We start from the raw sequence: 18,162 nt of genomic DNA, 5'->3' as shown, positions 1-18,162 counted from the left end.
GCTATTTGTATGAGAGATCACATTAACGTGTACAAAGAGGCTGCTGAAAGACATGTCTGATATTTTTAGGAACAAACACAGCAGCAGATCAATATATTTGACTCCTAAAACAACATCACGTGTCACAGTATGGAATACAGAAGACTGCTGCCACATCTGCGAAAATGAAATTTTGCCTTGGCGGCTCCGTCTGATCGATGCCAATGCCTCACAGTTCCCCGCACTCCAGTGTCACAAAATGAAGATCAGCCAGCCAGGAGAGCAAATCAATAGTGAATTATGTCATGCTATTTTTGTGGGCCATTATATATGGTTCTTATTTATCCCAGTGGAGATGTCGCCAGTTGGCGCCACAAAACTCTCCGAACGTACATTGTGACTGAGATCGCTCAAGCCAAAGGTTACAAAATATATCAGAGTTGAAAGCAGCAGACCTCCAGCAACAGAGCTTTATATGCTTTACATCTAAAATGATTGCATCAGGTGAATACTGCGTATAATTAGTGAGTGCTGAATGGTTTCTAACTGTAAATTTTAGACAGTACACTTTTGTCCATTAAAGTATTGATTGGAAACCGCACTAATTTTCCTGGCATTGACTGTATTCATGCAGCATGTCTGTCTTCTCTGAACCACCAACAAAACCACAGACCACTCCATGAATCTACTTCTCCACAGCCACAAGGAACATCTATTTTTAAAATTGTGATTTTTTTTTTTTTTAAATAAATACTTCATCCAACCACTTTTCTCCACATTTTCACAGTTGTCCAAAGTGGCAGCCAGCAAAGCAAAGTGGCCAATATTTCCTTCCCCTGAGCCACATCTCTCAGCTCTTGCTGGGATGTGTAGTCCTTGGGGTGTTTGCTGCCTGAAGGCTTTTCTTCTTCTCCTTGAACATGCCTGGAACACTTTTGCAGGAAAGCATCTGAGAATCTGCTCAATCCTGAAGCACCTGACAGCATTACCTTACTAACAGGGTTTTTGCACACCAACTGAACACTGTGCAGAGAAAAGCCTCTAATTTTACAATGCTGTGTTGCATTTCCTCCTAATTTTACAGAAAAATGAACAAAATGAGGGGATTTAGAGCAAAATAGGGGATTTTAGAATTTATATGATTGTTGTTGATCTTGCTGAAGAAAGGAAAAAAAAAAGTAGGAAAGTTAATTTTATACTTCTGGATTCAGAGCTTTAGAAATCATCTTTCCTATTTTACAAGGAAAAATGCTTAGTGTAGCATCCCAGTCAGCCATTTTCTGCTGGTGTTCAACTTCCACGCCATTTCAGTATCCTACGAAAACTATTGGCGCGTTCTTGTTTCCATGGTGCCAAATCCTGCCATTCTGTAAAAGCTGCTTGCGTCTTCTTAGCATTGTTCCTGCACAACAGTGCACCGTGGGTAAACATGTTATTTTTCCACTGAGCAGATTTAATGTCATAAAAGATCACATTTCAACCTGAACCACACACAGCCAAGCAGCTTTCAGCGCCTAAAGAGAACCAACAAATGACAGGGCAATCTTCAGTCACATGCCGGGGCGGTATTTGACGCCGTGAGATGAGAACACATTGAAGCTATTTTTTCTCGGGCGTCTGCTCTGAAGCTGTACACTGTTTGAAACTCATTACAGCTGCTCAGACCTTTGATCTCATTCTTTGGTTTTGATCAGCTCGTGACTGACAGATTGACACTGAAACTAAAAGCTTTGCCTGAGACTGGATTTATTCTTTACCCCGGCAGTCTAACCGAGCCGCTGACAACTCAGAACCAATCTGCTTATCAATCTCACACTCTTCAGACTCCTTCGCGTATAAATAACACACCGCAAAATTCAAAGCAGTCACTCATTTTTAAAACAGTGTTTTCCAAAAAGCCACGCAGAACATCATTTAGATGCGCATCGCTAGCAGCTTTTGCTGTTAACAAATATCTATCCATTAATTTCTGTGAACCTCTAATCCAATTCAGGGTTGCAGGAGGATGGGTGACGGGTTGAGCTGCTATCATTGGTACACCCAATCCATCACAGCATTAACAATTAAATTATAAGAATTTTACTTTTTTTATTTCTATTTAATTTTGTATAATCTAATTATTTTATGAATTTCATTTTGTAGTATGTCTTTGATCAGAGCTGTTAAGAAAGAATAAGAATTACATTTGAGCCTGTTCTCACTGCATGGGCATCAAATAATACTGTTAGTCGAGTGTTTAGTCAAAGTTCTGTGTCACGGAATTCTGAGACCATTATCACGACATCATATGAGTAGTTAAAAACCAGCCAACCAGTTAGTAAACGGAAAGAAAGCAACGAGTGAAAGTTAAACTCAACATGAATCAGTTTCCAGGTGCACAATCATGTGGTTTGTATCACTGGCACATAGGGCTGGGTGTCGTCACTGATTTCTAGAATCGATTTGATTCCGATTCACAAGGTCCCGATTCGATATAATCCACGATTCGATTTGAATTGGAGAAATTTAGCCTCAGACAGCCAGAAATATTATAATTCTGATCATTTATGATTACATATCGATTTTCTATATCTACAAAAAGAAAGCTGACACTGGTCAGACTTCATCAGAGATGTTAGCATCACAGCAGATGCCTTTGTATCAAAATAACAAAACATTAAAACACATGAAGATCGTCCTGTTCCAACTTTGTTATTACCCTTCAAATATTTGTTGAACAGTTATCCATCTATCCATTCTCCTCCATTTATCCAGTTCCAGTGGAGCCTATCCTAGTTACCATGGGGCACACTCAGGATAGGTTACCAGACTATCGTAGGGCCAGCACATGGAGACAGACAACCATTCACACCTACAGGTAATTTATAATCCGACCCCACTAACTGTTGGAGGAAGCCCAGAGAGAACCCACACATGCATGGGAAGAATATGCAAACTTCACAACGAGAGGCCACAGCCAAAAGGTGGATTCAAACCCACAACCTTCTTTCATCGTTAGCAGCAATGCTAACCACCGTGCTGTCCCCACATGTTTGTTAAACATGTGTACATCGTATTTTAAACATATTTAAGATCTTTAGACATCAGATAAGAGTCTTATACAACCAATACTTATAAATTAATATACAATTTTTTCATGAATAAAGTTTAAATGATAAAAGTGCCATTGATTAATTATAGCTATTATAAAGTGATACTGACTTAAGCTGCTGATTTTCAGCAGTTTAATCACTTTTGTGTTGCTGCAGTTCTTTTATCTGATCTGTCCTCTCAGATCTCAATAGATACCCTGGTTAGAGTCTATTGCTTGCCGACTATACTAACTTCACATTTTTGAGCATGGCACAGTGTGCACGTGAGGATATCTAAACTCTTCTGTTATGTCAGTAGATGCTTTGGATGCCTGCAGAGTGATTTAAGGAAGAACATCTGGTATTAAAAGACTATAATTTCCAGGTTCTGCAGTTATAAACATGACTTAAACATTTACTTAAAAATTTAAACTCAACTTGATAGGGGGAAATAACTTCACCAATTAGCTGTGTGTATATCCTATTTTCAGTGAAGCAGACTTTATACAAGGGCGAGAAAATCTACCCAGTCCTGTCAATCACAGCACAGTCAAAACACCACCATACCCAAAGAAGTAATTAATTTGTCAAAGAAGAAAAAGTCGATCTTGGGAGGAGACAAAACAATCCCTTTGGAGTAGTGTGAGTAAGGGCATCTGCTGCTAAATTAAACACGAGGAACTTCAACTGGTTTAACAGCAATTTTCAGCATGAATGTGGCTTTACATCGCATCCCATCAAGCCATTACTACAAGAACAATAATTAATTAGTTAACTATTTATGATATGGCTGACCCTCCCAGTCCAGATAAGTAATGTTTATGCCACAAGCAGAGCAGAAAAGCGACCTCTTTGCCCCCTGCAATTACCCACCACTTTCTCCCAGTCCGCTTGGGTATGCCAAGCGTCAAAACAACCTGAAATCACAGCGATTAACTCGGGCAGCCTCGCTGCGTTCACCAGCTACCAAAAGTCTGCCATCACACCTGCTTCTCTGGGCAGATTTTCAGTGGCGTGGTGAGCAGTCTGAGTGCAGTTTCAAAACAAGTTCACGTAAAGGTTTTAGTATTCTTGCGAGCCAGCAATTCTATGCCTGTGAGTTATCATTTAACTGATTTTGGCAGGGGTTCTCACAATTAGAGAGCTGAACTAGATGCACCACCAGAATCTGAGATACTCGGGTCTATACTGGGGATTTTCTGTCCTTCGTGTATCAGAAGTAACATCATCGTAGGAGAATAAATGTCTGTATCAGTCAGAAAACTGACAGGCTAATGAACAGCTTTGCAGGGTGCTTTTGTTGAACAAAACTTCAACATTTTGGCAACATCCTTGTGTTTTGATACCTCAGAGAGACATCAACCAGTTCTCTTTGTGAAGTTGGCAAAGAGACAGATCTGTTTGGTATAGTTTAAAACAGCGGCTTCAAGCAGAGGGAAATAATTAGCTTCCACGAGATAAAGCGCTCCTTTATAGAGTTCCAGTATTATGAGGTAGTGAATGGTGAGTGTCAGCTTGCTAACATCAGTAAAGACCACATTAAAGAACCACTAGGGTGTTGTTCAGATGTAGGAGAAAAAGTAAAGCCAAAACTTCCTCATGAGGTGAGGATGCTGATGTTCAGCGATTTCCACAGATGTATTTTGTTTGTGTTTCTCTTCACAAGCTTCTCCTCAGCAAATATTTTACTTGCCAAGTGCTTTGTGTGAAAGGTCAGTATTGCTTGCTTCTCAAGTGAGTGTTTAATCCTGCAGATGAACTTCAATTCCAGCATTGTGAATTGTTATAGTCCTGGTTCTGCTCTGCAGCAATGTGTAGCTCAGTCAGTGGTTTTCCACCTGGTGCAGGTTCTGGCTGGTATGGACCTCCACTTAGAGAGACTACACTTTACTACATGCAAGCTTCATTTAGGAACAGCGGCTCTGGAGTGCAGCCCCAGGTTAATGCTACCACAACAATTGGTAGAGTAACACAAGATATTATTGGCCAGCGCTATCTACTTAGCAGCAACTGAGCTTTCAAAATAAGAGCGATGTGTTTTCAAGTACATAAATCACATACAATGTTATTTTCTCCATAGAAAATGAAAACACTGCTAAAACATACAGCAATATACTCGAGTGGCCATACCTGGGGAAACATAATATCTCATTTAGGATTGAAAGCTTTGGGTTGGCTCATTTCTAGTGAGCTTCAAAGATGTTGTTGGCATATTTTTTAATTTGCACAGATGATAGAAGTTTCCACCTGCTTCCAGTCTTTATGCTAAGCCTACTTAATCAAATCCATCGATACATTAAATTTTACTTAGCTGTGTGAATTATAGCTCGTGGATATATTTAACCATTAACGTTTGATAAAAATGCAAAGGAAATCTGTGAGGTTCTTCTTCATCTGCTTCCTATAGAAGCTGGTTGGTGAGCCCATCCCATGTTAAGTCATGCATGTATTTGCCCTTGTGTTGGGGTGAACTCATCTACCACGGTGTCATTAAAGAGCCATTTGCTGTTCGAGGACCAGGTGATTAAAGTGTACTTTGGCTGGCCTAGGACGCCCTGCTCTCCGGGAAGCCTCTTGTAATCCATATCCCCAGTCAGTGTGACCTAACTGGCTGTGCAAGGCCCAGTTAAGAACTCAATCCCATCTCATTAATGGAGGTAATGACTGTGATCAATCTAAAGTTGGTAAGGGCGAGCCGGGCAGGGTATGTGGGAGAGAAAGAGAGAGATAAATATTGAGGGCCAGGTAAAAGAAGGGGAGAAGAAACAAAAGGGCTGAAGACACAGAAAGATTGAGTTGGAGCGAGAGAAAAATAAGTGAAATAAAAAGTGAAATGAGAAAAGTAAGCAACCTGTGAGACCAAAACAATGGGAGACAAAGTGTATGAAAGAAGGAGGACGAATGACAGACGGGGGTAGATAGAGGGGCGTGTGAAGGTGAGAGGAAAGAGATAACATTAAAAGGGAGCAATCGAGTAAAGGACACAATTAAAGAGGGAGAATCTGAGAGGCTGAGAGTGGTGAAGGCAACAATGATAAAGAGAATTGAGCGAAAGGCAGATGGGGAAAGAAGCCGTGACCCTTCGAGACAGGACACAGCCTCTTTTCTTTCCTCTGTTTGTACCCCAACCTCTCCCGACTCCCCTGACATTTCCTGTGGCGATAGAGGAGAAACGTGGCTCGGAAAACTTTCCGCCCTGTTTAAGCTTTCGGGCAGTCACAAGACTCCCCAGAGATCTGATTACCTTCCTCAATGAAGCTGGATTAAGCTCTTTAATTAAAATGATTGGGCCTTATTATATGCTGTCACAATTTAAAGGACATAAATCCCTCATGGCCCTTGAGTTCTGTCAAATTTCATTTGACATCCATGATTTTTTTCCTCCCCTCTTGTCAGTATTCAAAGTGAGTAAGTGAGCAAGGCTGAATATTTCCAGCACAGAAGACTGATAAGATGACAAATTTGCATTTACAAATAAGTGTGCGTCAGTGCTTGCAGTCATCTTTTTTTGTTGTTGTTTTTGTCGAAGGGGAAAAAAGCTGGATTATCTCAGACACTTAAACACAGCAGGCGTTATTGATTTGAATTCATCTCTTTCCAGTTTCATTCTAAAGCAAATGATCCGTATCTAATTTCTATTGGAATGTTCCTGTGGTTACACGTTGGCGTGCAGAAACCTCACAAATGAGAACGTTTGCAGCGCTGCGCAGGTATGGAGCCAATCTGGTCACACGCTCATCAGGTATGCTGCTGCCTCTGACGTCTGTTAGAGGCTTTTTTCGAGCTTGCGCGTGTACATGGATACACAAAGGCTAGAGCAGGGTGGGGTGGAAGGGCGGTGGAGCTAGCCTCCTGCCTCCCTGCAGCCTGCCCCATTGTACAGCTGCTGTCAGTGCTGGCATGGCTCCCCTGACAATCTGCTCTTTAATAGCTAATATCAGGGTACATTTCCTCAGGCACTGGACTGGAACTGAGAGATGGCGGGCTGTGCTATGGGCATTTCTCTCTCTCTCTCTCTCCCACGTTGCCTTTCTCGCTTTACCACTGCTCTCTCTGGTGCTGGTGTAAAGACGCGCACAAACACACTTGACAGGCAGCAGCTGAGTCATCTGGCTAATCTGCTATCTTACAGTGTCCAGTTGCACATTCTTCTCATAGAGCACGCAGGTACAGTAACATTATGATGTAAAGAATTTAGATGCTATAAATGTAAGTACACACTTTGAAGCAGACCCGTAAACGATAGGCTGATGTTCTTTGAAATGTATTTTTTTAAGTGGTGTTTGCTTGCTCTGGTTATTAGAGAGGCTTTCAAAAAGCCTGGAAAATGTTATCCCTAAACTCCAAATACATTTAGCTAAACCAATGAATTATAATCACTAAATATACAAACATGCTTTTGCAATTTCACAGTAATTCAGTGTAATATTTAGAGTTTTTAGAAAGATCTAAACATTGGTTAACCTGACCTAATTTGAAATTAGCAGTTGAATTATTGCACTGTGTTTAAAAAGAATATTTTCTTACATGCTGAAGGATGAAGGAACCCGATGCTCTCAGGGTTTAGTGCGCACAGATTGATGACAGAATTATTTTCTTTGCTGGATAACAGCCTGCAGTCGTCTCACACACGTCTCCGGAACAATCCTGGCCCATTCTTCTTTGGCAAATCTCTGAGCTCCTCCACATCGGATGGTTTCATATCATGGTTCTTTGTCCTCGGTTCAACTCAAAGACTTTCATAAGGATTAAAGTCAGGACTTTGTGCAGGTCAGTCAACAATGTTTTGGGTCGCTGTTGTGTTGGACACCAGAACAACAACCCAAAGCCAGTTTGGGTCACTGACTGCTTGAGGTTTTCTTTCAGAATATTTACTTCCGTCTTTCTTTAGGATTTTGTCCACCGTCATGAGATTACCGTGTTACAGAGGCACTGAAGCCTCCCTGCAGGGTAATATTCCCCCCACCGTGCTTCCCTGAGGCGAAAGTGTTCTCTGGGTTGTATTTCTCTCCCTTCTTTCTCCAAACATTGGCAGTGTCTCTGTGGCCAAAGAGCTCTTGTTTTGTCCACCCAAAGACCGGCTTACATTATGCATAATCATTATGCATTTTGCATAACCTTTCTCCAGGTTGTTCTTAGCAAACTTTAGTATAGCTTGAAGGTGTCTCTTCTGCAAATGTGCAGTTTTCCTTGGTCCAGGGTTCTACTTATTCTCCTTTTTTAAGATGACAATCCCTGCCTTGGCTGTGTCATTCACTAGTGTCTTGGCAGTTGTTCTGGGGTCTTTAGACACATCTCTCACTAGTTTTCTTTCCAGAATCTTTGAAATTTTTCACATCCTTCCTCTGCCAGGTTTGTTCTGTACAGCGTGGCTCTCTTTGAATTTATTGACGATACTTCTTACTTCTTAACAACTGGAAACGCTGTGATAACTTTGTCTCCTGCTTTGTAAGCATTAACATTTTTTTCCTATTTTTAAACTGATTTATTTCAAGTGACAGCTCAAACCCTTCCTGAAGTTTATATACAATTAAATCACAGCTGTGGTTTGCTGTGTCGATCAGTAAAAAAAAAGTTAATAATACTGATTATGTTGCGTTTTGTTTTTCTTTTCTAATTCTGTCATTGTGTGCACACAGATATAATTTATGTTTTTAAAGAAGACTAGTGTTTTTAGAAATGTTGTGTTAAAAATCACTTGCTCTGTAAAAAAACAACAAAAAAAAATATTTAAATTTCATAGGGAGGCTAATTATTTTGTCCTCATCTGTATGTAGAAGGGGTTAGTTACTTTTACTTACTGCTAAAATCTTAATTCACATGACACAACTGAACTTCACGCAAAACCAGCAGGCAGGGATGAAGTCCCTTACCATGTTGGCCAATCAGAAACACTGACACTTTTGGTCCCGCCCACCTGAGAAGCAGAGGAGTTTATTGCAGTGTCGTCAGTTTAAATCAGTGTCAATTAAATGTGATGTGGACCACAGCTGCATTACCTGTTGTATTGTTAAGCCTACTGCAGCTTATTTTTAATTAAATCCACAACATGGCAGAATGTGACGGATATCACAGATTTTTGTTTTAACACCCACCCACACGCGCACCAAAGGTGAAAGGAGGAAAGTGTGATTTTTGCAGTAAATGATGTTAATGGCAAAAACAGCTTATGAATACAAATGCAGAGGTTGTTCGTGGAGTCCTCCTCCCACTATTATTTGTATATTCCAGCTGTGCGTGATGTCTTTTATGCATCCACGCTCATAGCTCCTTCAGCACGCCTCCTCTCTCCTTGAGATGCATTTTTGGATTTGAGATATCCTTTGAGATGAGCAGTGAGATCAATTTCTGGGTCAGAGGAATCCCGAGAAATAGGGGCAGAGGAGAGAAATATCAAGGAGGGAGAAAACTGAAAATGGACCTTTTTTGGAAAATTCTTGCAGGGTGAAGATTTTCAGCTCTGACTCCTCATTTTCCTGCTATTTAAAGTTTGTGGTCGACAGGCAGGAACATGAAGAACAGGTGCTGTAAAAAATAACCCGGTGTATAAGTCGACAAGTTTAACCAGCTTCAAAAGTTTCATATTGTATTCGCAAACAAAACAAAACAGTAAAAAACTCTCGGCATTAATCAAATATTCACCCAACTGCAGAGCTCTCATTACAGAACACTTGCAATCAGATGTATTTCTACCAAACACAAATGAGCAATCAGATTACATTGTTTCCACCATGGATCTGTTGTACTGAAATTATAATGGAAATCATATATTTTTCCACTTGTAGTTAACAGAGCAAAACAATCTAATTGAAAGCCCACTCTGCAAACGTGCACCGAGCTCTGCCTCCCTTTTTCCACCGACTCTCACCACGGCCATTACTCTTCTGCGATCTCGGCATTTCATTAGCGCCAGCTTTGTGACCCTGATATACCATCAAATATTTCAGCCTTACAGATAATGCAGCATTTACCCGCCTCGACAATTAATTCTTTTGACATCTGAGTACATTAATATTCATTACCCCATGCCACTTGTGACAAACCACCACCCCCACAAGCTGTAGATATGATCGTGAGATGCTGTATAGAAATATAGTTGTTGTTTTTTTTCTCCCCTCTCTTTTTTTAAGGGCATTGAAATGATTAATAGCCATTTGTCTGTGTGGTTATGACAGCTTGTTGTTTAAGGTCCCAGAGGTCTCTGTCTGTGTATAATGTGTTTACAATTTTCCCCAGGCTTGAGTGTAAGTTTAATGTCAGAGCTGTGTAGAATCCATTACAGATGAGTATCTCAGTTCAGGTGCAGTGGGAGGAGGTCAATGTCTGAGCCCTACCTTTGTTGTTTGGCCTTTTTATTTTTTATTTTTTTTATCTCAAGAAAACGTGCTTTTCCCTCTGGCGTGCAGCGCTATTTCGCGCTTTAAATTGTTTCAGTGTCGGTTGGCCAGTTTTTAGAGATCCCTTTCTTCCCTTAAATATAATGCAACTGAAGGATGTTTGCCTTGTGATGTTCAAAGCACAACATATATAAGTTTGAAGAACTTTCTGATGACTACCAGCTGCACACTTCTTTTCAGCTAGCGCAAAAAAAGTGTACAGCTGGCGAACATTAGTAGGACAACTCACGTCAGCGAGCCATCATCGATGCTTTCATCGTGTCTCAGTGTCGGGAACATGAGACTGTTCATGCACACTTTCTTTTGCATAGTACTGCAGTTCTCACTCTGGGGTCGGTGGGGGAAAACGGCTCATTGCAGAGATTAAGACCTCAGAAATCTGCAAACTTTGTGGCTTAACTGTATCAGCTTTTCAAATTATTTTTTTTCTTTTTGTTTGGTTTTATTACTGTTGCAACTTTTAGCACAGCAACATAAATGATATTTAGTTTAATCTTATTCAAGAGAAGGCGACCATTACAGAGATATCTGCAAAACTGACATCAAAGCAATCCAGATGGCTTTTCAGGAGGAAGTATTCCTTTAAGGTCTGAATGTCTTCACATCTATCAGCTTTTTCCACTAAAGGCTGTATGATTTTATAGAAAAATATTCAATCACCGTCACTGCATAGCTAACTTTCATAGTTACTGTAGCTTTGGAAATATTTCAGTCAGATTGAGTTATATTGGTTTGATATGCTGTGTAGCAGGGCTCTGCACTGGGATTGAGGAGGTAAATTAGAAGTCATCTTTTCATTTTCAAGAAAGAATGAATCACAGATGTGCCACTTCTAAATGACTTTCTACAGGGTCATTTTCTACTTCACAGAAAAAAAACACACTGACTTTGATGATGTTAGACAATGATGGACACAAACGCACAGCAAGGAAACAGGCTATTGTGGCTAAGGTGGTCTTCAACAAGCATACGTGATAAATATTACAAATGATCAAACTGCTCTTACTTCAAAAAGCAACTTTACAATAAAAAAAAGTCTTTTTTGTTTGTTTTTTGGAGCCAATTTGACCAAAAAAATGTCGGAGCCACAAAATTTATTTGGGCCTTATAATGAAGGTGATACAGCCTATTAAGTATGAATTAGCCTATCAACATCACTAATAGGTGTAAATAATTAAGATCATTAACCACATGAGACTACTCTGCAATGCGATATTTACTACTGAACTACTAATGTTGAAGGTAAAGCTCTTCTGTTTTCCTCAGCTGCACATCGCAATCGACCTTTAGGTCTGTAAAAACAATATTCTGCTTGTTCTGGAAACATCTCACCACATTACTTTTTTCTGTTGTTTGCTAATTTCTCATTGTGGTTCAAGCGTGAGAGTAAGTCAGCAGCATTAGCACACAACTCTGTCCAAACACACTGTTAAAGTCTCTGTTTTTCCTCCCTGGATTTTCTTTTTGTGGATTAGGAATCCACAGCTAGAGGGACTCAGGACCAGCCATTTATTTGTATACATCCATGTGATCCACCAGTGTTGAGGTATATCAAAACTAATAGAACGTGGGTAGCTATGGACATTTTAATTGACAAAATATGAAAACAATTGGTAAAATTTAGGTTACACGTTTTTACAGCTGGATAAACATGAGGCGTCATGTACAGAGATGATAAATAAAGTCAAGAGATTGGACTCACTGCACAGCAGTCTAGCATGTCTAAACTTTTGGATGCTAGTGTATAATACAAAAAATAAATAAATAATAACTTTTCCACAATCACACGAGCCGAAGACGGCTCCATAATCACAAGTTGTCTACTGATACAGTCTATTAAATCTTATTGTCGAATTAAAAGAACAACATAACTAATCAGTGTTTAAAGACAACCTCGTTTTATTTCAGTCCATTGTTTCATGTTGATTCCAGCTGTGTCTATTTTAAAATTCCAGATTGTTTATTTTACAGTTTAATTCTTCCTCAGTGACCATTACATTTCAGAAGACACGTTTCATTGTGACATTTCATCAACGGGGCTTTAGTGCTTCTGTCTGCTGCTTTACTCAGATAACTCGCATAACCGCCGCTGCCATGTTTGTCCTGAATGACTGACAGAAATGCTCAAGAGGAAAAATTGTGTTATGAAATAAAAGTGGAGACAAAAATGACAAGCAATTAAGTCGAAATGTTTGTCAAAATTACATGTTGACGAATTCATTATCTAATGTGGGATTCGTTCAAGATGACATTTAAAAATTCGATGGAAGCAAAAGATGACGGGAGATGCTTCACAACTTAACTTTGTAAACGTTATTTTCAAACATATATATCTGCTATTGTGTATTCTTAAGTAACTTCAGGGTAACCCCCTGACCGTGGCTCAGGGGGTTGGGAAGCGCATCAGTAACTGGATCGATCCCCGGGCTCTCTGTCCTGGTCGTTGTGTCCTTGGGCAAGACACTTCACCTACCGCCTACTGGTGTTGGCCAGAGGCGCCGATGGCGCGATATGGCAGCCTCGCATCTGTCAATCTGCCCCAGGGCAGCTGTGGCTACAACTGTAGCTGCCTCCACCAGTGTGTGAATATGAGAGCGAATGAATAGTGGTATTGTAAAGCACTTCCAATCCATTATTATTATTAATCACAAAAACTCTTCTGTAAAACCTGATTTCTTACAAATCCAGTTGCTTAATTGCTGAGTCCTGAATGCTCAAAGCTCCCACTAAATATGAACTTCCCACAGTTCACATGAAAAGAGTAAACAGTGAATAACTATTTAATTAAAATGTAATTCTCAGCAGCAGCCGGGGGGAAAAACACATTCAGTGCATTAAATATTTAGGAATATTAGATATAACATGTTTCCTATGTTGGTCAGAGTGTGTCGACTCTTTTGTGACATAAATACACGAGAAACTTAGATTTTTAGCTCAAAGTAAAGTTACTTAGCGCATAATATAAGTATTATAAATTTAGCCATAATTTCTGAAATGCATTTAAGATTTAATAACTACTGTCCCTTCAGATGTGTGACCTCCAAAGTCATAGCTTGACTTAGCATTACATCACATCACATCCCCTCTCTTACGGTAAATGTCGATAGACTGCAGTGTGGGTTGGCTTCAGGGAAGCTCGAGTGCAAATTGCTTCTGTTAATGGTTTGACATTTGTATAGTAGCTAAGTAACTCTGCGGGGTACGAGACAGACTGCAGCCAGGTGTGAAGCTCTTAATATAACTTAAAGACTAACACATGATGTGCACCATGTGAAATATATAAGATTAAACTGCCTGTTTGTTAATGCTCTTTTATGATACTGTTTTAGGGGATACAGAAGAAAATTGTTATCCGGCTTATTTGAGGACCCTGGATATTCCACTCATCCATTTTCTTAACCACCTATCCAATTCAAAAGCCACGAGGGGGTTGGAGCTTACGCAGACTATCATGGGGCCAAACCCTAAACAGATTCGCAGGATATTCCTCCTGAGAATTGACACAGTTTTCAAACATTGCTATATAACGTTTCACCTCAAGTATTCTTTAAAATGCCCGTATGTGGCTTAATAACAGGTTCATTTTTTGTGAGTCTACTATAATATGTGCATGTTTCAATGTGAGGAAAAACATTGCTGCATCTCTTTTTTTTTTTTTTTTTTTTTTAAATTTGTAATCTTTTCCTGAAATGCTCAGTTTTAGCTGTTGTGCCCTTTTGATCTCCCTCTGCTCTCCATGAGTGCACCAACAAAATTAGGTGTTAGTTAGCTTCTACAAGGTCTACAAATGTGGTTGTAGAGCACGTGGCTGACAAAATCCTTGAGTTTATTCCAGTTTGAACTCAAATCAGACCCAGATAAAGAAGAGAATCCTGCATTCATCCTTACATTATAGATTTTACAGAGATTTCATTCAATACTATTTCTGAAATTACTTATTGTGGCCTTCAAATCTGTATTTCTTTGTGTTTATGTTGTTTAAAAAAGTATCAACTTAAATTTCATGTGACCTGGTTGAGAAGCAAAATTTAAATCAAATGTTCTTCTTCTTGTTTTTAACATGTAACATCAATGAATAATAACAAAAAAGCTAAAAGGTTCCACAATTTGTGGTTGGCCCTAAAAATTACAACTTTAACTCACCTCTGACGTGTGGGAAAGGGATTCAAATTAGTGTTGGGTTGTGGCTGAGACGTAAAGTTGAGGAAATCGCTCTGTCAAATCATCTAAGGCTCTTGGAAAAAAGCTGAACTGGACTCTTCATCTCTCATCTGAGAAGCTTCAGTTCTACAACCAAATGGTGGAGAATCCCAGGCATAAAAACCTGGTATAAATAGAAGTTCAGTCACTGTCCCTCCAAGCTCCTTAGAATACCATGAGAACCCACAGACTCTGTCAAGTAACTAAAAATGATGGGTAGTGAGGAAGCTTCTTTTTTGAGGGTATCTCAAAGTAACTGCAAGTTAGAATGCAGATGTGTGAGGCAGTGATGAGGCTAACTCTGTTTGGGAAAACCACAAAACATGTCACATGGGTGCTTTAAACTTCAGGCGTCAGGGCTGTATAAGGTTCTACATATGTATAGGTCACAATGCAAAATGCACTCCAGAAATGTGCTCCTAATTTAAATACTTTGGAACGTTGGAAGAAGACATGGTTTAAGGTTGAAATTAATCCCAGAGCAGAATAGCTCAATGTGTTTCTAATTACTCTAAAAAACTTCTATTGTTACAGTTGAAGGGGAAGACTTTCATTGGGCCAATTTTATGACATAATAATAGGCAGCTTAAGGAATATTACGCTTCAGAAGACAGAGAGGGCAGGGCTCCTCGGCAGTGCTTTCAGGTGCCAAATACGTTATCCTCCACAGGGCCAATATGGGACACAGAAGATAAAACCATTTAATATATTGTACATCTGGTTCCTGTCAGGCGCTGAAAGTTGCAGTTAGTTTGTGTTTACCTTTAAACATGTTTTAAGCAGACGAATACCACAGAGACCCAGACTCTAAACACCTGGCCAAGATGACTGGATTTAGAAAGCCACCTGGCTGCAACATGATGAATATTAAGATACACAGAGTCAGCACACAATAATGTGAACCAGAAAATTTAAATTAAAAATGGAATAAGGGCAGATGCAAAGTAGAAAGCCAGAAGAAGAAGATGCAAAAAAAGCAACAGGGTGCTTTGTACCAGGAAGTGAGGTGTAATCCAGAAATTACAGTCTAGATTCATCCATTAGAAGTGCCCAAACATCTCACATCTGTTTGTAATGTATCAGAGAGGATATTACAGCAGTGGAAAGTTATGGTGCAAGTCATTTCAGCTTTGGTTAATATATTGCAAGGTAAACAGCAGGAATACTGGTGTGCACGTAACAATGTGCCTGAGCTTGATGTTTTCTTTTTTTTTGCCAGATTACCATGTAATGATTTCCAGTTGCCCAGCACGTTGCACCAATGGAATCATCTCATGCAAATGAGCGGGCATTACATGTTTTGTCACAAAGTGTTGTTGCCTGTCAGCACTAGATAACACAAAAAAGCACACTTAGGCCCTACCTCATCCCTCCCATTGCCAACCCAGGCAACACAGGGCTGATATAATCAACAGTGAGTCTATCCAGGTCCTAAAGTGATTACAAGTTGAGTGCAGCAAATCAAAAATGCCAAATAGGAAGGCTTGGAGGTTTAATGATGATTCCCAACAGAAGGGCTCCATCTACATAAAGAACAGCAACAAAGGTCTTGCGTTAGGAATAGGCAGGAAAATACAAACCTTTCCTCTCAGTGTTGTTGGGGACCTGTGAGGTGTTGATGCCCTTGGCCATCTCCTGGTTGGCGGTTTCCTTGGTGACCACTGAGCCTTTGAGCTTACTCTTCGGGGCGTCCAGGGCTTTTAGCTTCTTGGCATGTTTGGTGCCCTTGTAGTGGGCCAGGGCCTGGCTCTGTGAGAAGAACAAATAACAGGCTGTGGGAAAGTGGCTACAAAGTCTGGATGAATTATTAAAATATGAAAACTAAAAGAACACAGACTAAACATAATTAGCAGGCTCAATATCCCTTGCAGCCAATTTTAGAAAATAAGTATTAAAGCTAAATGTTTAATACACCGAGGTACCACTGGCGTTCAAAGTTATTTATGTGGTTTATGACTGACTGAATAGCTACTACCTTTCCTCCACATGTACTAGTAAAGGGAGCATTTTTGGATCAAATATTAATTTGTTGTTCCACAGCCAATGACTAGTTTATAAGGCCTGGATGTCAAATATTTTACCTATAAGAGGAATTTTGCTAAATCAGCTCATTATATCAACAATATAGTTGCTGTTGCACCTCCTGGATAGCTGCTAAAGTTGAATTTTTCTGGCTACTTCAGCTATAGCCATAAAAGTTTGCATGAAATGATCATTAAGTCTAAATATGAGGCTACTTTCTCCAAATGGGACCTGTTATGATTATTTCCAGCTCCAGATTTGTATTTGTGGAATCTACTAGAACAACTTTGCATGAGTCACAGATCAAAATGTTTTTATTTATCCTAAACGGAGCCTTGCTGCAGCCCTTTAATTCACCCTCTCTCTGAATTCAATTTCATTTCAGTTCAATTTGTTTATAAAGCACTAAATCCCAACAGTGGTCACCTCAAAGTGCTTTATATAGCAATGTAAAGACCTTACAACAATACAGAGAAATCCCCACCAATCAAACAAGCCCCTGTGAGCAAACACTTGGTGACAGGGGGAAAGAAAAACGTCAGATTAGCAGGAAGAAACAAGCTCAGGGAAGGGCAGCCATCTGCCATGAGCGGCTGGGGGTGAGGGGAGGAAGACAGGACTGAAACAAGATGTTTTAGTTCCTCTTCTCTCCCTTGGAGCCATCTTTCATTTGATTTGCTGGACTTACAAACAGAAGGTTTGAACAGCAGGTGGGTGGGGCTTCTGTGCTCACCCACACCTGTGTGCCTGATATGATCGTCCTCAGGACATCCATTTTCACTAGAGTCACAATGGGGAGGAAACCTGGGCGTTTAGATCAGCTATTTATATCTAAATCCATGCATCTACATATCTACACTATATATTTTACAACAATAATAACTTGATGTTAGTGATTAAGAAATTTTTGTGACCCATGAAGTTTAATTTATGCAGTGGCCATTTGTTTTAAAGTCTGAGCACGTAACGCCACCAAGATTCACCTTCACAACAGATTCATCAAGTCGCACAGAAGGGGGACATATGCAAAGACTTTGAGCTGCCCTTGTTTACCTCTGCGCACTTTGCCTGTGGCAGGAATGAAGGTTTTAGGACGGATCCAATTGGAATAAATAAATACGCCAAGCATGCATCCCCAGAAGACACCGGTAAGCAGTTTTATTTATGCACCGCGGTGGGGATATTTACCAAAGACTGCTGGGATAGAAAGCCCTTTCCAGGTAGTATCTCTGGATTAGCATATTGTTTCTTTCTGTCCTTTTCAGTAATTAGTGTGCAGCGGTTTGGATTATTTTTAAATGAAAGGAAAACAAGAACTCGGGATCACATAACAAAGTTCTTGTAACATGCCTTTTGGGCATTCAGTATATTACCTAAAATGGTCCGCAATATAGTGTGCAGACTGTGAACTTTGGCGAATAACATGAGAAAGTGCACTAGAGTATGTGACAAGTTAATAGGATGAGACAAGTAAAGAGGTGTCATTACACTAG

General features: G+C 39.9%; 1 protein-coding gene across 1 annotated transcript in view; it reads right to left on the bottom strand.

Moving 5' to 3' along the window:
• Positions 1-18,162, bottom strand: part of znf385d (zinc finger protein 385D) — a 97,376-nt gene that overhangs the window by 18,297 nt on the left and 60,917 nt on the right. Inside the window, exon 4 of the mRNA XM_026186023.1 lies at positions 16,228-16,396. Coding sequence (XP_026041808.1) covers positions 16,228-16,396 — 169 coding nt within the window. The remainder of the gene's footprint in view (positions 1-16,227; positions 16,397-18,162) is intronic.

Source organism: Astatotilapia calliptera, chromosome 11 (genome assembly GCF_900246225.1).
Source record: "Astatotilapia calliptera chromosome 11, fAstCal1.2, whole genome shotgun sequence".
NCBI lineage: Eukaryota > Metazoa > Chordata > Actinopteri > Cichliformes > Cichlidae > Astatotilapia > Astatotilapia calliptera.
The sequence above is the reverse complement of the archived record's forward strand: the minus strand, read 5'-3'. Positions and strand labels throughout refer to the sequence as shown.